Genomic DNA, 21,754 nt, shown 5'->3' with positions numbered 1-21,754 from the left:
AATAGTCAAGAATGTAGTTGATCCAGCACTTAGGGAAGTCCGGTTGTAACTGTGTCACGCTAACCTTTGACCGGCGTGAATTTATCAATAATACTCAATTGAATGTCTTATTTTGTACTAGATCAGTATCTTAAAGGATCATACAATCCTTGAGATTGGACATTTGTATTTTAGAAGACATACTTTTAGTTTAAGAGTTGGCTAGTTTGATTGGGCAATGATTCGCTCTCTATTAGGAGTACTTCAAATTTTAACATAATGAGCAATATAACATTAGTGTACATATATGTATATTAAATGCATTGAATATGTAAGGCAATATTATTATATAAATGCATTGAATATGTAAGGCATTATCATTTATCATTCATCGACGTAGAATCTTATCGTATTTGATATTTGGTCACTATTGAAAACGTATCTTATCTCCTTTACCCTATATCATAATAGCCCATTTACATAATATTCGTGCTAAATCATATGTTTGTCCTGTTTGTCTTGTATAATTACGTAATTACGCCTTGAATAGGAAAAATGTAGAAGGATGTTATTTCAGGAAAATGATAAGGTCGTATATCAATAAGATTAAGTAATAAGACCATTCGGAAACTTTAAATCATTCAAAATGATACAGTTTTGAAAGTACAATCATTCATATCTATATTCAAATATTATTTTATTGAACGTTTACCTTCATAAAAGAAACAATATTTTCCATGAAAGTCTATCAGAACTATAAATAACCTACATACTTTACAAACGATCGTATTAAGCGTAAAATAATGAGTTATGTAAATTCCTAAGCCTATGGAAAGAAGCGAATAGGCATTTTATCGCTGCACGGTTGGCGGATATTGTGGCATTTCATTAATATTACTTATTCAATAATTCTGTACGTGTTTGATTATGAATGAGTATGAGTTTCTATATTGTTTGTACATTTGATCATTAGGCATGTAGCATTTGTGTCGCGTCAGCGAGATATGTAGGTCAAGATGGTGATATTATGTTAGTTATTTTATTATATTATTATAGGCATATAATATTTTATGGATTAAGCTATTTGTTCATTTGGATAGGAGAGTATTAATATTGTTGTAAGGTTGACGAAACTGTTTTTTCCTTATTGTAACATGAACAATGCAAAATCGGTAGACAACTAATGCAGTCTTAAAAATGAATATCGTTCAATCAGCTATCTTATATACTTTAAATATCACTACTGACCAGTTCACTAAAATATCAATATTTCAATTTCAGATCGATAGCTTTGAGTGCTGCATTTTCAATTTTCATATCTTCCGAATGATTGAGCATGTATCACTGATTACTAAATAGTTACTAAGTAAATTGTACGCTCAACGTAAGAAATTTAAGTTTATCCAAAGCTTGTTAATCACGTAGAAGACTTAATACACGCCTGGTACACGCGGTCGTTGAATATCATCTTATAATGAGAGTAACAATTGAATCACCTCGCGGTCACGATAAAGGTTAAAGGATAATAAGTTCTATAATTCTCCACAATTCCCAGAATTACACGTAAATACATCTCTAGTGATTTGTTTTCAATATAACATTATTCATACATACAGTGCGTAAATAATACCGCAAGCTCGTTTATATTCAGCCATTGTATGGTTTCCTAGTATTCCCCTAGACAACACGATACGGACGCAAAGGGGGTGTGACTCACGGGATTTGCGTATCATAGAGGGTAGTGTTAATATTGTATAATGTAGTGTCTAGGTGCTCTTTTAATGTTTTAGTTTTTGTATAATGTAGTATCTGGGTTGATGCTCTTTTTAATTTGATCGTTTTGTGGGTGCAGTTGATGGAGTAGTTTTAAGACTGATGAAGTAAGTTAAAATGAAGCATTGTTTCATGTTTGTTTCTCATGAAGATAAGGTATAGTAACATTTAATTTTACAGCACATGCAGCTTTGAGAATTGAGATACTTAGGTTTTTAGCAAGCGTAAAGTGTAGCTTAGCGTTTCGAAAAAAGTGTGTGGGCTAAAGATGTATGGAATTAATAGCATAGCAGACATTGAATATATAGCAGATATTGAAAGAACAATGCCAACTGGTACTATGATGGTATATAAGAACAAAACTGTATTAATGTATATTTATTTATTAGATACGTAGTATTTGCACAATTGGTACAATCGTATACCTAAATTTAAATTATAATAACAGGTTAGCCTTAGAAAACTTCTTATTTCATTCCTTAAAATATAATATTTCAAGAGAGAATGTAATGTTTCAGTCACAGATTTCAGTGCTCTTTAATAACTTGAAAAACAAACTCTCATAAAATGAAATCTTCGTTCCAAGCATTTTATGGAATTCGCTCTTCAACCTTCATCCGTAATTCCGTATATCTAATAAATGAATATAATATCATAATTCACAATAATAGGTATATACTATATAGTATATATGACCTGACTCATATCGGTAGGTACACCTCATAAATTAAGTTTACGATAATTATTCAATTACATCTAATCGCTCACATATTTCACGACACATTAGCATTAAAATATATCACATGAGTCATCAAATTAATTTAAAATAACATTGTAAATTTGCTAACAATACATATCACACAAGCTCTAAATCAAATCGACCAATGTTCTGGGTCAATGGTCCCCTAATCGCATCATCAGAGGTCCTTGACCCCTCTGTACAGTTAAGGCAAGTAATACTCGAGAGGAATAATAAAAAATTGCAACTCTGTACGCTTATTTGGCAAGTTTGATGTCCAAATTGTACCATCTGGTGGATATCGATTGTGTGAATGCTTTGGATTAGGTAGTCCAAGTGTCGTAAAAGTCTGTTCGATATAATTTAATTCAGTGCCATATTAAGGATAATAGAAGAATAAGATGTTTCATACCGAGTGTCGTAAAAAGTTGGTCTATTCGTGTTTCGGTATAATTTAATTCAGTAAGTACTAAATTTAAAAAATAAATTCTCCTTGAATTGGTTCGTAAAAATTAGTAAAACATTTCATAATTTTTTCACTTTTGAATTTAGAGGCTCATGTTTAACATTTTTAATTCCACTTACTTACAGTATTTGCGGAAAGTCACATACATAATTGTTTTGTATATAAGTAAGTGTTGGAAATACACTAACAACTATTTCTACGCACTTATAACTAACAAGATACAATAACTAACAGCTTAAATAAAGTGGATTACAAGACAAATAATTGTATTACTTCGTGTTAATATTATTATCATTTCGTATTACACAATTTTAATAAACAACCAACACTCAATTATAGTATAGGAGAGAGATCATATTTTATTCATTTTTATACATGCTTTTACTAGCTTCACCTGTATATTTGTATCTTACCGACTCCTGGCTCGATTTTACCCACTAATCGGTTAGATTTAATACATAGATACTTGTGCACTCAAGTGTCGGTGACAATACAATAATTTCATGAGTTTGTGTGTTTTTTTACCTATTTTAATTATTATTCGAGTCAGTTATAGTTTTAAATAATTACACAAAGATATTTCGCATCACTATTTTTCAGAATACAGTCTTAATTAATTTAACAAACTCGTTGAAATTGGAGCAAGGGCTTCGCGGTCGGAGTGACGAGTTATCAATCTTTCGAGTGTAAAAAAACTTCTAGATAGTTGTATTCAATTTTAATTAATGTGATTTATCTTCTTGTTATATTGACCGCCTCCTTGGCTCAGTGGAAATCGAGTCAATACATCGACTTTGTGTTCGAAAATAAAATCGATTGTGAAAATTGTAGTTAAATATCGCGTGAATCATAGTTAAAAAGACGATAATTATTCGATTGATTTTGTTTCTAGTTATTAATTAAATGATGATGTAGGAAGATTTCTCACAATAAGCTGTCTAACTTTTTAGGGCTTCATGTTGTGCAGATAAAGAATCCGTGTAAAATAAAAAAGATATTCCAGCTCAAGCTTTATTAATTTAACTATAATAATTTGAAATTTCTTTCACATACACCCATTCTCATAGGGGTTCGCATTCATAATATAAACTAGGGTAATAGGATTGATATAGCTTTATGAAATTAAGGCTGATTACCTCCAACCCATAGAATTGTGATATAGGTAGTTTGTTATTAGGTCACTTCATAATAGCATCGATATACATACATACATATTATAAGTATGTGTATTGTGTACTTTTTGCCTTGATGGGATTCGTAAAGGGTAAAAGCTAACAGGCATCTACGTAAAATAACTTTGTTTGGCATATTATGTGGATGATGAATGGTATTATGAATATCTGTGCTTTTTAATGTGCTTGAATTGTTAATTTTGAAGATAAAGAAGATTTGTTAAATATATTCAGTTTAAGTTTCAGGTGATGATTTGATTAATTTTATCAATACAAGTTGCAGGTCGAAATAACATTATACGTAATAACATGTAAATGATTTGCAGATATTCTACTTTCACAGTCAATAGAGACATTAACTCTACAACGTCACGGTCACAGGTCACCCTGTATGCAATGAATAAAATCCAATCAATCTCGTGGGAAATGCCTATTTAAAAGCAATAGATACATAACACGGTTGATGTATCAATTGACAGATGATGTATCGAGTCCCACGAGAAACTGGCCGATAAATCCAAAGTTACGGTGGTTGAACTTGTTCTGTCTAGAGATAGATGTACAATAGAATCACTGTTTTATAGTTTATACAAAGCTATCGATCGTTAATTAGACGGGACGTTGACGGTTTTACAGTATAAGAACTAATTAATGATATAAGAATTAAAATAAACAGATTGGTACGGTGCGGCGCTTGTGCGGTGCGAAGGAACTCTGAATAATTATGTGGTTTATTGATGATGTTATTGTATTTATTTTTTGGCTTTCTTTAATTCACCTCTGAATGCATTGAATTTGAAGTAAAGTTAGTTTTGTCCAATAAAACAAAGACCATTAAAATTAAATTATTATCATTAATTGTGATCGACCTTTTCCAAATTCACCACTTATAATAGTAATTACTAATTACCCGTTTAATATTAATTTACTTCCATTTATACATTATAATTTCATTAAAAGAGTCAGTAAATATTACGCTTATTTCCATGCAATAAAAATAACAACCATTAAATTTGCGTTAACTATTTAATAAATAGTGAAGTACATACAAGCGTGTAGGTTTTTCGCACTATGCTAACTTATTGTTAAAGAAAAAATATTCATAATACATAAAGTACATAACACTGTTATGTAAACACGACAGTAAGATAATAACTCATACGTGAGTCACTAAGAACCTTATACGAAATATAGGAAAAACAGAGAGGAATTGTAAATAACTAATGATCCCAGTAGTCAAATTAAATCTATGGCGTATTTTGTTTGTGTTATTTTTTGTTTTCATTCATATGTATATAAGTTGGAAATATGTATACAAATTATTGTGCCCTATTTGTGTTAATATTTTTAAAGTAAATCTTTCGTTTCGTAGCGGTTTTTTTCATTCCTGTGTCGTTAGTGCATGTAAAAAAATACTTACACAGCAATAAGTAAATCCTCTTATTCACTCATATTTTTTATAACCGACTTTTTCCGATTTTTATTTATAATAAAAATTATGAGAGAGAAATACCATGCACTAGGGATGTATAAACTATGAATGCACTACAATCATTTGCCAATACAATCAATAAACATAGAAATACATGCATATCCGAAAGTGAAATAGTGAAATGAATAAATGAATTTTTAAATAATTGATGTAACAAGTTCCGTTAATGGAGGCAAGGTCAATTGTAACGATTAATTAATACGAATGTTCTACATAGCACTGTAGCGTGAAGAAATGGGCAGTATTATTCTATAGCAGTGTTATTTCCAGTGTGGGAAAGTGATGGCGCTATACGACCTATATAGCGCTGTCACTTTTCCACACTGGATGTAATACTGCTTTTAGACAGTGCTAAGTACAGTTGTAAATATCAAGTGTACGCTTGCTTGGCTATGGGACTGTTATTGAGGGAATTTAATAGAGGTATTAAGTTTGTTGCGCAAAGTGGGGAGAAAGCTTGGTACCTATTTGAGCTTCTAGGACGTAGTATATCGTCTTGGATGAATTTGATATGAGCCTTATAATTATTATGGAAATCGTTCTGGTAATTTGATTCTTAATAGTATTATCGATTTGTGAATATGAATTTAATAACAATAATCAATTTGAATGAATTAATGAATTAAATTACAATTAAGAAATTAAATTGATGTTAAAAGCAATTAAACGTTGTCGTCTGCCTTTATAGCAATGTAATTGAAAGAAAATTTTCGAATGCGTAATAAATTTCAGGTATATGATGACTAGTAGTAACCTACCACAGAACATATAATTATTATTTGTTCTGTGTAACCTACTATTGTCTATTACAAAATATAATATGTATTAACTTACCGTGTAGGTATGTGTACTGTTAATAATGAAAATCTAAGATGCCAGACGTCTTTAGGGATGTAGGCTGCTGCATCTTGTATAAAAATCAATAAATAAAATATACAACGTCTGCGCCAGCCCGGGGAAAAAACGTTCGGTTTACGACATTCTATCCATCTCTGACCCTAAACGTAATAAATTTTATTTTATTTTCGTGACATAGGTATAGGCATGTTATATCATATTAATCCTTAGGCACGGACCTCTAGTTATATGAAGAGCACTAAATAAGACTAATAAAACAGGAATAATATTTATTTGATAATTTGAAAAGTTATTTTTGCAAGTTAGCTAGTCATTCATATTAATATTACGTTAATATGGTATGTACTATGCAGAAATACATATATGTATAAAATTCATATAGGCAGTTAGTGCGATACATTTTGAATTTGAAGTAAATGTATGGTAACTTATGCTATTATTCCTTTATAGAATTGATACCATCACAGTTTAATAACAATTTGGTGATAAGTAATCTAAAAAATATTGACTTTAAACTTATCTTAATTTAATAAGCTTTATTGGGAAAGATTAATAGTTATCATATCTATATATACAGGGTGTCCCACTGTTGGTATACTAAGCTCAAAGGAGGTTATAGTTTTGCATACGCTGAGTACGTAAAAAATACTTAAAAAATTCCAGACGCATTTTTTTTCAAATAGATGAAATCTATGTGTACACCCATAGCAAGCAACCCGCCCATTTTTGCCACTAGCATGTGAGCTATCGTTTAAGATTATGTTTTCATAGACAAAATGCTCACATTAGAGAAGCGGTATATGACGGCTGCGCGAAGCTAGAGAAGAAAACATGGATTTTCAGGAAAAAAATATCAAAAAAATTTTAACGTAATTTTGTTGTTTATGTATTTTTTACGTGATCAGTGTATGCAAAACTACAAGTTCCTTCGCGCTTAGTATACCAATAGTGGGACACCCTGTATATCATTTTAGTTTAGTGGAATAACAAAATTATTTTACTTTATCAAACTAGACTATTAAATATTTTTAGGCACTTTAATTGATCCAACAGAATAAAAACTACTTTATAATTCGTACGACGTATCTCTGTGCCAAATTTCATCAAAATCAGTTCAGTAGTTAAGGCGTGAAGAAGAGACAAGCAGACAGACTAGACTGTTACTTCCGCATTTATAATATCAGTTAGAATTTAACAAAACTTATACACAAATTGGAATGTACAATCGATATTAAATTACGCATTATAATGACTTAATATTACATTATTGTTTTACAACTTGCGATAACAACGCGGACGTTTCGGTATTAGGTAAATACTAAATATTATCAATTATGTATTGTTCATGCGGTATTGTTGTTTGAACATTCAAACATACACTTTATTGTTTGATCAAACGATTTGGATTGTACGGTTTGTAGTGCGTGTATTTTAATTTTATGTGAAGGATAATTGTAAGAAAGGGTGGAAAATGTCTTGGAATTCACTGAACAATTTTATTTATTAGTATAGGTATTATTTAGTAGAAATAATGATATATCATAGGTTGTTTCTACTATTTAAGTTATAGCCTACCTATATTAATATATCGCATTGCATAAATATTAAATTTCTATACTGCCTCTTGTATATATATATAATAAACCGGTGTAATGCATTTTACAACCCACTGTCTAATTTTAAATATTGAGTTTCGTAAAACTTAAATTAGAAATATATTATTTCGGAACAAGCGAACGAAACTCATCACATTATATTTTCAGCTAGTAAATATATTAAGACTATACACTAAACACTGTCTCGACGATACATGTTGTACGGTTGTACCGCATTTTCAATTTTATCCAATTAGTTTTGTGATTTATGATACTGTGTACGTCACTATTGCTGTCATGTCCCAGATATACATCTATTGTTCATTTGAGTTACATAAATATATGATTAGTTATTACGTATATTTTAACAGTAAAAAAATGTAAACAAAAACTTACACATGTACCAACAACTTTTATATAGATATTTTCTACCAAGCCCTACTATGTAAACGTAAAACAATATGAAAAATGTAAAAACCTATGTAAAACTTTTACAACCAAGTTTTTCCTTACGAGTTTTATTGTCCATTTATTATAATATGAACTAAATCAGTTCCGCGTATGGTTAATTCATTTATTACAGTAATAAATTTAATTAATTATTCGGCTAAAACAAATTTACGTTATCGTAACGGGCATAAAATTAGTTACCGATAAAATTTTAATTATAGCGAACTATGTGATTCATACGTCTTGTCATTGATAATGAGTATTTGATGAATCATAATTTTATATTTAAAATACATTATTTTATAGTTTTTATTTTAAATATTAGGTACATTCTAATATATTTTTTTATATCATATTAGTCTTCAATATGATAATTGATAATACTAGATTTCCTCCCGCGGCTTCGCCTGCGTTTTCATAGGAAAACCCGCATAATTCCCGTTCCCGTGGGGTTTTTGGGATAAAACCTATCCTATGTGTTAATCCAACTTACCCTCTATATGTGTGGTAAATTTCATTGTAATCGGTTCAGTAGTATTTGCGTGAAAGAGTAACAAACAAACACACACACACACATCCTCAAAACTTTCGCATTTATAATAAATATTAGTAGGATAATGGTCTTCTTTCTGACTCGTAAAATAGTTGGTCATAATATTATTATCGAAGTAGTTAGAAGCGATAAAGTTTATCAATTCCGATAAGGCAATTAGATGTTATAGTTCTCTTGATTCACAGCACCAATTAACCCAAGGGCAAAGGTTGTTACAGTTTAAATCAATTACATATATGTTACCTATAATTAATATTAGTTTGTACATGTTATGTTTTCATGCTGCATTTAAGTAAACAAATGAAACTAGCTCATGCTCTCACGTGGTTTTTTTTTAGGAAAATGAGACCGACTATAAATTGCTTTAATACAATTTATTAAGTTTATCAGATGTATTTTTGTAACAAATTTGTATGTAATAAGATAGAGTTATAATACTTGTAATAGCAAATGTTTCAATTGATTTTTTTTTGTTGCAGTTGGACACAAGTGGAAATGGATTACTCGACTTAAAAGAACTGAAGGAAGCTTTGGACTCAGTTGGATACAAAATACCACAATGGAAGGTACGTAAACAATACTTATTAATAGTATACGGATTCTTAATAGTAGGGGAGCCCAAGAGGGGACTTTGGGATTTACTCGAGTGCGTCAGATTACTATAAGGGACGGTACCTTAGCTATTCATTAGTACCTCTAGTCAATATGAGCAGTTATGGTTGGTGGGTGCGCTCAGGGGCCCCGCTGGAAAATTTGAATAATCCATAATTCCCTAAGGTTGAGCTCGAATCGTCAGATTAGCGAAATGGGGACTTCTTATATTGTAATTAACCCCCCCATATATTAATCTGACGCGCTCGAATAATATTACTTTAATTTTTTACCCTTTCTTCATAGCGATTAAATCGCCACTTATACTCTGTCCATTATATTATTTGCTTTTTGACAGCTTCACGCCTATGAAGGATTGTATTGTCTATGTTAAAATGTCATACAAATAATTATGGTTCTTCATGGACAGGTCCCGCCCACTTAGTGATGTCTACACAGAATTATTCAATGATGGGTCGATAGATTATAATAATCGATAGAAATACTCTGTAAAATATATCCGATGCAGAATAACTCTTCTATTATGTTATATAATTTAAACGTAAAGACAACCAAATTGTAAGATAGAAACCAATAAATAATAAAATATTAGTTTAGTTTAGTTTTAACATACAATGCATAGATATGTGGTCTTATTATTACATATCTTATTAGTACGTTTACGTTGTAATTATTATTTACGTACCTGATTCGATTTATGATAATATTTTTAATTTATAATTGAAATGGTATCACAATCGATAATCTTTTGAACATCACTTCTGGTATCACCCGTCGAGCTGTCAAAAAGCAATTCTTATAGTGGACAGACTATAAATCGTCAGATTAACGTATACTTTTTTTCAGTGACGTCCTGGAGCATGCAAAATATCAATATCTAACGCGCTTGAGTATTTCCAAGCCAATTTTTTTCTTTTTTAAATTAAAAAAAATCAAAAAACCCTTCCCCACCGCTAAAAGTGAAAACATTATAGGACCTTTTTTTCTCGCTATGGTCTAATCTACCAATTCTAATAGGTTCCCGTGACGCTCGAGTAAATCCACATTTAGCATCCTGGGCTCCCCTACTATAATATTTTTCGTCCCTCAAAATCTTATTTTTTTGGTATGTATGTTAAACAACTATCGATTTTACTATTAGAAAGCTAGTTATTTACCTATTAAATGGGCTATTTGTTATTTCGGGTCATCCCCAGCAAAGCCGGGCATTTAGTTAGTTACTTAGAACATTAGTTTATTTATGCAACAACACGCATGTCAAACATGACAACATGAAATATTAAACTCTCCTGTTTGGTATACTTAGATAAAATAAATATTAATATGCACTTCTATACAAATAAAGGAATGTTTCCTTTCAGCAAAATTTGGTAGGTATCTTCAGTATTTAAATAAGGTACTTTCCCTTTAAGGCCTATAAAATTTCCACCCTGTATATTTTGCGTGAAAATGCAAAACACTAAAGAATATTAAAATACCCGCATATTCTACATAATGTATGTTATCTGTGGAATGTACTAGATCTTGATAATATCTGCAGCTATTTATATTCGCTTGTAAGCCTTAAATCGATTCGATGCATGTAGGCCTTACATTGTAGGTACATGGAAAGTAGCGTAATATAAGAAGGGTAAAGCCTATGATCGGATTAATATGTATGTGCATCGCTTGCGGGATTAACTTCATTTTTGTAACAACCACGTACCTACCTTGTTTTGAATTGGATAGTGAATTTTGAAAGTTTTGGGTGGCTTTAATTTTAGTTTAATAAGAGGCCTAATCTAATCTGTGCCACTATGGGCTCTATGCCCATAGTGGCACAGATTAGATACTAGGTAGTGGTTTGTCTTCATTAAGACATTTGGTAGACCTCTCATTTTCATATTTTCAATGCGATCCTATTACATATAAGATGGTATAATATACTATGGACCTAATTTCATTCGCCTGACGATCCATGTATCTATATTTTTCACCTGTATCATAGAGCGATTGATTGTTTGTATTTAAAGACTCGGGATATCGGCTTTTTTGTGGGCAAATAAAATAGACATGTTACGGGCGACGTGATTAACTGGGCTTTATGAATATGGACCGGCCATTATAAGGCCCAAGATAGAAGGGCAAAAAGATTAATTTATCACTTTGACCAGCCATTGCTGCAATTGTGATTATATGCTATTTTGATCACATAGCCCAATAGTGTAGGGCATTATGAATACAGACCGGCCATTATTAATAGTGCCCGGATTTATCAAATTTCCTGTAACATATACATAACAGCCATGTACCATTGCGCGGGTTTGGTTGGAATTCGTCCGTGACATAAGAAGCTCTATACCTACGCAAATCGGCGTGCCTAAAAACTGTCTAGACACAATACAATCAATAAAAACTTAAATTCCAGGTGCGCTGTATGATAGAAGAATACTACGACAGCGGCTCGAAGCACGGCCGGGGCGTCAACGGGAACGTGAACGGAGACGCGAGGAAAAATGGCATGACACTCACGGAGTTTGAGGAGCTTTGCGCTAATCTTAAGGCACAACAGGTATGGATATATCGTGTGGTTACATTGAATTTTTAGCTTAAGGGCTGTTCAAATCGCTGGATGATAGTGTTCCTGATAGCCTATTTGACTATTGAAGTAAATTTTCATAGATTCTTTAACATTTTAACTGACATTTTCTCCAAGTATTTCACACCCTTTCTCATTAAGTACACTCACGAGCGCAGGAAAACATAACAGCGCATTTGACCTTGCCGCATCGTGTCTCAGAGTCCTTGGAGGGCTTATTTTTATGGCAAGCACGATAAAGACTACGAATTATCTTATACATCTTGTAACATACTATGGCTATATGCATAGAGAAATAGATAATCCTTTATAATTGTATTCTATTCTAAAAAAAAGGTTCTGGGAAGGGAGGATACCACTCCCGGTTTTAAAACTGGACCATATTAAAACAATTTCCTGTCAAAAACAAAAAGAAGCACGTGTCAGAAGTGAACTTCTTTGGTAAGATTCAAAGATACCAAAATCGTCGCCTTACTACATGACGTGATGGTATTGCCGAGACGCGACCTTGAAATTCTACTCTCAACGCGTCTAAAATAGTTTCTCTTCAAAAAGAAAATGTGAATATTATGTGTGTTATTTTTATAACCTTAATAGATGGGTTCGTTCAATAATTCCATCGTGTTAACATAAGTAATTGAAGATATTTAACCCGCTAACTCTTGTTAAATAGTCTAACGAATTTTATTGATGCTGTGTCAATAAGAAGCCTGTAAACTCAATGTAATCGTAATATGTGGTAATATGCAGAGTTCATTAAAGGTCAAACTAATGAATTGATGGAAAATTTTACTTAGTGAAGTTTTTCAATATTTTTCATATCATGCAAAATTTATCTAGAGTAGGTCATTGATTTAATACAGTATTATGCTTAGCATATGTTGGTAAAGTAAATGAAATATGTATGTATATTTATATTTATATTTAGTTATTTAAATAGAATATGGATTTTAGGTATTTCAAAAGTTTTATTATTATTATTTTTTTGATTCTCTTTAAGCCAGAACTAAAATACCGATGTTAGAAAGAATTAATATCTAAAAGCTCTATTAATGTCGGTAATCGCTTTTATCTACATCCGTTCATTTCAATACATGACGATAAAAATAAAGCTAAAACCGTCCCCGTGAATCGCAATAACATATCATTATTATATACCAGTTTATTATAAGATATTTTCATAAAATTAACTACTCAAGATGCAGATTAGAGCGTACAACGTGTGTACAAGCAGTTAAAATGATTACTGCACGCAAGCTCATTGTAAACTGTTGCAGATTACTGATTAATCTACTTTACTAGTGGCTTTTAGTGAGTTTAATGCGATTTATACAAAGTAGTCTATAAATAATAAATATGGTTAAAAAGAACTAAAAAACACGCTTTAACTCATGAAATTATTTGTAACAATTGTATTGTCACCGATCCTTGATAAGTGTACAAAGTTTGAATTAAATTTGTCCGTTTAAATTTGGTCAAAATCAAGTCAGTTGCATACAGCTGAAGCTTATAAAAGCGTGTTAAAAAGCATTTTATTGCGAGAAAATGCTTTTTAAGAGAAATGGACAAAACAGCTTGTGTTCAAAGGTGTTTTAATGTTGCACGTATAGCGTGGGACGCAATTTCGTATCTTTTAAACACCAGACAGCCGTAAGCTAAATTTTGAACAGAAGCTCACTATAGTTACCTTGGTCCAACACTCGTTGGGATTTTGATGGTCTCTACGCTTTAAAATGAAATGTTTTGTCGTTTAAAAATGAAGGAACGGTTAAATTTTAGTACTTATACAATGAATAGTTTTATTTATAGGGGATGAATTTAAAAAATCCAGTAGGTTTATACAAGAAATATATTGTTCTCAGGTCTCGAGCACATTCAAGCAGGCAGTCAGCAAAAAAGAAAATTTGGAGCATTTGGGCGGCATGAGCGAAGCGTCTAGTGATGGTATGTAAATATTTTAGTTTTAATATGGATTGAATTAAAATAGAGTAGGGTTCAAAGGCTGATTCATGCAATAGAAAACCAATTTTTGAATAAAAATATGTATAAGTACTTACCTATATGTATACAGTATAATACATACATCATACTTACATACTTTATTCTCCTAAATTAAATATTCTAAAAAAATCCTTTAAGATTATGGCCATCGGAAAATACTGCACAAATAAATTAAAAGCTTGAAACTGAATTAAAAAAATGTGTGCATGTACTTGTGTACACACGTAAGAAGTGAAACTTCTTTATGACCTTATTTTCAAAAAAAAAATTACTATATGCAACTTGACAGAAATACGTCGAATCACGCGTGAAAAAGATGGCGCGTAACGGAAAAATGTCACGCGTAACGAAAAAATGTTACACTAAAATTTTTTCCAACCCCGATAAAGAAGTTTTACTTCAAAAACAAAAGTACCTTTTTCTTGACGTTTCTATTTCAAGTTAGACCATTATAAATTTTCTATTCTTCTCAAGTCAAGGAATTATAGAATCACTATCATTCAAATCCTAACTTGCGTTATTAAATTTTATATCAAAATTCCAGGCACAACTCACTCAGTGCGACTCGAGGAACAAATGGCCTTCTCTGGCTGGATTAACAGTAATCTCGAACACGATCCGGACCTCAAGCATCTGCTGCCGATCGACCCTGAGGGCAAGCAACTGTATGAGAAGCTTAAGGATGGATTAATTTTATGGTTAGTAGATTTAATGAATTACCATTTTACCGGTTAGCTAAAGTTAAAAATTCATTTATGGGCCAAGGTATACTCTTTTACAACAGAATTCCTCATAGTATTAAAGAGTTTAGTAGTGCTAAATTTAAAAATTATGTAAAAAAAGTATTAGTTCAGAGAGCCTATTACAGCATTAAGGAATATATGGAAGATAAATTAAAAAAAAAATGATTTAAAAGAGCAACTATGGAGTTTCTTGCCGGTTCTTCTCCATAGATACTGCTTTCCGAATCGGTGGTAAATGTTAAAAATATGTATTGACGTTTCAAAAGTGCTTTTCGAAGAAGTCTAATTGAATAAATAAATGTTTGAGTTTGAGTTTAATCAGTAAGCAGTACTAAAGTTGTAAAGTAATAGTAGCCCGTAACTGCAGTTCGTTGTTAAAAGAAATTCCCAAGGGAATGAAATGTTTCAATGCTATAAATTGTGGGCCATATATGTATTATATTATGTCACTGCACCTAAAGACACAAATACATGCCATAAAATAGCTTTGTTGCGACTTGAAAGACAGACGAACAAACAAACACAAGCATTTATAATATTAGTACGGTAGTAAGAATATAAGGATAATGTAGATTGTAGAATGTGTAAAATCATGACACACTTGTATTCTATACAAATATGCAACTTAGTAACTTAGCTTTAGCAACTTTAACTTTAGTAACCTTTGATTATTTTATATTCACGAATGAATAAGCAATAGCAATAAATATTGGAATAATAATCTTAAGGAAAATACTCTGTCTTGTACCATTTAGTGTGTCAGGGATATCATAATAATATACTAAATTATTTATACTTTGTTTATCTTTACTAATATTATAAATCTGAAATTTCTGTTTAATTGTTCGTGCAAAGTAGAAAATCTCAAGAACTAATAGCTAGAATCATTGTTATCGTTAGTTTAAAGGAGCTGAGCATAACATCTTACAACTTTTTTGTTTCACACTAATTGAACTTACAAAGGAATCAAAATAAGATAAATTATTGGATACTAGCGGTCCGCCCCGGCTTCGCCCGTGGTACATATATACGTTTTCTCTACATAAGAACCATTTTTTTTGTTCTATCTTCAATAGATTCCGCAGAGCACGCGATGACAGAATTTTAATTAAGGAATTTTTTACACCTTGGGTTACATTATTGCATTTTTGGTAAGGATCTCTAATTTTTTTGAAAATGCAATATAGCCTATGTTGCTCAGTGAAGATGCAGCTTTCTAATGGTGTTTGTTAAAAAGAATTGTTGAAATCGGTCCAGTAGTTTATGCGTGAAAACCATACATACATAATTACAAACCTTTCCTCTTTATAATATTAGTATAGATGGAATACGTGTCGTTTTACGAATTGTTTGCAATTGAGCTAATAATTTAATTGTATTTTCTCTAACTTATTATTCCATTTAATTTCAAGCAAAGTAATAAACCACTCGTGCCCGGACACGATCGACGAGCGCGCTATAAACAAGAAGAATCTGACGCTATACACCAAGCACGAGAACCTCACGCTGGCGTTAGTGTCCTCGCAGGCTATTGGCTGCAATATCGTTAATATCGACGCACACGATCTGGCCAAAGGTAACTAACTATTTATATGTGAAACTAAAGCATTCCATGTCATATTGTAAAGCGCTATAAACAAGAAGAATCTGACGCTATGTATAGCGTCAGATTCTTCTGCGTGCGTGCGGTTCTCGGTGCTTGGTGTACCAAGCACGAGAACCTCACGCTGGCGTTAGTGTCTTCGCAGGCTATTGGCTGCAATATCGTTAATATCGACGCACACGATCTGGCCAAAGGTGAGAATAAATACTTTTGGTCGGGCTGGATAGTAAGAATCCATGACCATAATTTCGGAAACAGGTCTTATGACCTGTTTTATGTATAGATATAGGTTCTACTTAGTTTGAACTCCTATCTCCAAAAATAAATATTCTTGTGTCTCTCAGAGATTATTTTAAGTATCAATGTGCTTATGAGGAATAATAGAAGGATTGAAATTATTTAGGTTAGATGTATCTGTATGTATTTATGTATCCACATAAAGAAAAAAAAATCAAAGAATTGTGTACTAAATTTCGAGTAAAAAAAATGCACACGAAAAAAGGATGAAACTGTAGATTTTATTATAATATGGTCTAATACTCTAATATTCTATATTGTGTTCTCTAGGTAAACCCCACTTGGTGCTTGGTCTCTTGTGGCAGATCATCCGAATCGGACTGTTCAACCAGATCACGCTCGAACATTGTCCTGGCCTCACAGAACTGCTCAATGACCAGGTGAGATAACGTCAATATTTTTATTATTATTTATAATATGGGTAGTTTTGAGGAAACTTTAGTTAAATGTGATGAAACAGGCGAAAGATAGTTTAATTGTAACAGCTCTTTCGTGTGACATAATAGATAAAACAGTTATTATCTAAAATGTATTTTTAAATTACTTCCACTTATCAGAATAATATTTTCTGTTAAACATCATATGAAGTCAGATAGCCAAGAATTTATTGATTTTGTAATATGCTGGGTTGGCTAAAAGTTTATCAAATCATTCTTACAACTTCTTCGAGTCATGTAAAATAAGAATAAGGTATATAAAATGCCAAACCCACATTTTAAAACATGTATAATTCCAGGAACGCATCGAAGACCTGCTCGCCCTATCTCCAGAAGCGATCCTGCTCCGCTGGGTGAACCACCAGCTGCAGTGCGCCGGCATCACTCGCCGCTGCACCAACTTCCAGCAGGACGTGGCTGACTCCGAGATCTACTCGTACCTGCTGAAGCAGATCGCGCCTGATGATGCGGGAGTCACTTTGGACGCTCTTAGGGTAAGGTTCTAGCAGTTCCAGTGCTTTGAACCAAGTTTCTGGGTGAATTAACAGCTGCAGTGTGCTGTTATTCGCCGCTGCAAAAATTACCGGTAGGATGTATGTAGGTCGTCAGCTACAATGCACTGGAACCCTAATTTGAAAACAACGTAATTGTAACAAGTAATATATATGAAACTATAGGTCTGTTTATGTATTTTGATTGTGTATTTCTTTATGTATATGACTGTTTGTTTCTAAAATAAATAAAATAAAAAATAAAGTAATCTATAATCATGTCGTCAGCTGCAATGCGCTGGAGTCCAAATTTGAAAACTTCTTTGTAATATTACAAAAATTTTATATTGAAAGTTTTGTGAATAAAAACGTTATCATAGAAGACAAACTTGACTTTTGGGATAGATTCATATGTTCAACCAACATTATGAAACGATAATAATAATCGAAAACACATAAATCAATCGTTCCACAAATAACATTTTTCGCTATATTAACAGGAAACAGACCTCCTCCGTCGTGCAGAAGTGATGCTCCAACAAGCGGCCAAGCTCCGTTGCCGCGCGTTCGTAGCACCCGCGGACGTTGTGAACGGAGTGTACAAGCTTAATTTGGCGTTTGTGGCTAATCTGTTCAATCAGCACCCTGGCTTGCAGAGGAATGACACGGATTCTGACGCGTATCACCAGCTCGATGAGACTAGGGAAGAGAAAAGTGAGTTATTTTGGTATTTTTCGTTCGGTGAAAGAGAAGAAAATCTTTTTCCGACAGAAAGCTACTTCTCCAGTGTGTAAAGACCTTCTACAAATAATACCTTGGAAGGAATACCTATATATTACATTGTCCAACAAACATTTATAAATTTTTAAAGAATAGAAAAAAGTTGATCACGAGGCGGGATTAGAACTAGCGTATTCTGCCTTGTCGGAGCGACGCCAGTTGTTCTATTCTTGCCTTTGTGTCTAAAGGGACACCACACGCCTTCTATTAAAGTGATTAAAATATCATCTCAAGCAATATGAAACATTATTTGAATGATTACAATATTATTGAAAAAATGTTTATTTTTTCTATTCTTTAAAAAATATTATTACGTTTTAGAAATTAAAGACTTTTTAACGGATTTTAAACGCGATTTATTCATTATATTATTTTTCCCGACGTTTTTGAACACTTTACAGCGAGCGTGGTCACGGGGAGACAGGAGAGATAATATAATGAATAAATCGCGCTTAAAATCCGTTAGTCTTTAATTTCTAAATGTATAATACTCGCGTAAAATCCAACACTAGAAAATATTATTATAACGTTTTATTAAAGATTTAATAGTATTTTAAAATAGCACTTATATTACCCATGTTTTATTCCAGCATACCGCAACTGGATGAACTCCATGGGCGTGGCCCCGCACGTGAACTGGCTGTACTCGGACCTCACTGATGGACTCGTTATCTTCCAGCTATATGATATTATTAAGCCCGGCATTGTTAATTGGAAGAAGGTACGAATATATTTATTAAATATTGTTAGACGTAACTTTTGATTTAATATTTTTGTGGATGAATAGTTGTCAATATAGTTGTCACTGTTTCCTGTCCGAACATGCTTGGCTGTCGAATACTATAAATTGCCGCTTTCCTTTGACTCGTGGCGCATTCGTACGAATCGTGCCTGGGGGCTCGGACGTTGTTTATACGATGTTTGACCCAATTACCTTCACTTTGCTAATAGTCGTTGACTTGCTGCAACTTGTTAATCAATTAGGTAGCTGTGTAGAATCGCAGTTACATTCAAACTAATATTTGACCTGGTCTCGCGTATAATTTCTTATAATACTAGCGGTCCGCCCCGGCTTCGCCCGTGGTACATATTTACGTTTTCTCTACATAAAAACCATCCTCGTACTTCAAGGAATATAAAAAAAGAATTATCGCAATGGGTTCAGCCGTTCTCGAGTTATGCGCTTACCAACACATTTTGCGATTCATTTTTATATATAAAGATTATAAAACAAGGTTGCTTGCGACATTATTTAAAACAATGCGACAGAATTCTATTTATTTCTATTTTTAACCGACTTCAAAAAAAGGAGGAGGTTATCAATTCGGCCGGTATGTTTTTTTTTTTTTTTTTTATATGTATGTACACCGATTACTCCGTGGTTTCTGAACCGATTTACGTGATTCTTTTTTTTGTTCGATGCGGGCTGGTGTCGAATTGGTCCCATAAAAATTTTATTCGGATAGGCCCAGTAGTTTTTATTTTATGAGCATTTTTGTCTGTATTTGTAAATGTTGCAAGTGCAAGTTTGAAGTCGGTTGTTTTTAACGCAGTTATTGACTTGTATTTAGTATATTTTGACGTTGATTAGTTCAACTGATATCGTTTGTATATCAAAATTTAAACCAAAGTATAACATACCCATAGGCTTGTATTGAAAAGATTTTGAAGTAACCCTTAGGAGTTTCATTGCAGCTTACGCGTGAGTGAGCCGTTTCGTACGTTTGAACGTCTTTCACACGTAAAAATGAAAACGCCTTGTTGTTGCGTTATTGTTGGTAATTCAGTCAATTAACCGTGATTATATCATTGAGTTAAATGTACTACGTACTAGAGAGGACATCGGTACTACACTATTTTTAACACGAGTTAGAGTCAATCGTCTCAAACTTAATTTTTTGAAGTGAAACTTCTTTATCGGGGTTGGACAAAAATTTAGTGTAACATTTTGCGTTACGCCGTACGCGTGACATTTTTGCGTTACGCCATACTCGTGACATTTTTAAGGTCATAAAGAAGTTTCACTTCCTACGTGTGTACTCTAGTACACTTATACATTTTTTTTTTGTTACATTGATTGGTTTTAATTTATAAGTAATAAGAGGCAGAATATCTACAAAGTGTACGACTCACTAGCCGCCCCGCGCCGCCGCGCTTATCGCACAGATTTTGTTCGTGGTGCCCTCTCTTGTAATAATAATTCAATGTTCATTTTTATTTATGTTCATTTTTCCGTGTAAATAACTCAAATATGTCCTATTCCAGGTGCACCGTCAGTTCTCGAAGCTGCGCAAGTTCATGGAGCGGCTGGAGAACTGCAACTACGCGGTGGAGCTCGGGCGGGCGCTCGGCTTCTCGCTCGTCGGCATCGCCGGCGCTGACATCAACGAGGGGAACGCGACGCTCACACTCGGTAAGCGGGAGTCATGTAAAAAGAACGGTTACCTATCTTAATCTCGAATTTTAATATTCCGAATATCATAATCCAGAAAACGTTTGGACATTTTTTCATAACCCCGAATTTTAAAATTTCGAAGTTTTGTTTGCCATATAATCGCAACTCCGAATTTCATTTGCCCATTTCTTTATTTGTACGACGTTTTACAATCCAGACGAATGAATTCCAGACATACGAAATCTAAATGCACAAAATCCAGATGACCGTAATCCATATGCACGAAAGCCAGATTTTTAAAACACAAATTTTTGAAATACAGTTAATTGATATCCAGACAAACAATGTCCAGATTTTTGAAATTCCAATAAACGATATCCAGCAAAACGTAATCCTTCCAGGGGGACGCAGCACGAACCTAACCTAACCTTCTGAATAGATTTTAACACTTTAACCTTTCTGTAATGGGCAAGTAAAACAATAGCGAGTCGGTTCTGGCACTCGCCGGCCGCTGCCGCGGCACGCTCGCTTCGCTCGCTCGGCTCGTGCATGGGGGGTCACAGTTCAAACCTAACCTAACCTACTGAGTCGAATTTGATACTTAAACCTTTCTGTAATGGGCAAGTAAAACAATAGCGAGTCGGTTCTGGCACTCGCCGGCCGCTGCCGCGGCACGCTCGCTTCGCTCGCTCGGCTCGTGCATGGGGGGTCACAGTTCAAACCTAACCTAACCTACTGAG

The 21,754-nt window shown here is 33.1% G+C and overlaps 1 protein-coding gene across 1 annotated transcript in view; it reads left to right on the top strand.

The window, feature by feature from the left end:
• The window catches only part of Fim (plastin-2 fimbrin), a 49,615-nt gene that overhangs the window by 19,502 nt on the left and 8,359 nt on the right, over window positions 1-21,754 (top strand). Inside the window, exons 2-11 of the mRNA XM_089710243.1 lie at window positions 9,557-9,643; window positions 12,097-12,240; window positions 14,130-14,211; window positions 14,813-14,966; window positions 16,424-16,587; window positions 17,182-17,291; window positions 17,648-17,842; window positions 18,340-18,553; window positions 19,210-19,340; window positions 20,885-21,032. Of these exons, the coding sequence (XP_089566369.1) occupies window positions 9,557-9,643; window positions 12,097-12,240; window positions 14,130-14,211; window positions 14,813-14,966; window positions 16,424-16,587; window positions 17,182-17,291; window positions 17,648-17,842; window positions 18,340-18,553; window positions 19,210-19,340; window positions 20,885-21,032 (1,429 nt within the window). The remainder of the gene's footprint in view (window positions 1-9,556; window positions 9,644-12,096; window positions 12,241-14,129; window positions 14,212-14,812; window positions 14,967-16,423; window positions 16,588-17,181; window positions 17,292-17,647; window positions 17,843-18,339; window positions 18,554-19,209; window positions 19,341-20,884; window positions 21,033-21,754) is intronic.

Source organism: Colias philodice, chromosome 24 (genome assembly GCF_061535455.1).
Source record: "Colias philodice isolate Cphi_HAF_F1 chromosome 24, ilColPhil1 Martin Lab GWU primary, whole genome shotgun sequence".
Taxonomy (NCBI): domain Eukaryota; kingdom Metazoa; phylum Arthropoda; class Insecta; order Lepidoptera; family Pieridae; genus Colias; species Colias philodice.
This window is presented reverse-complemented; position numbering and strand designations above follow the sequence as displayed.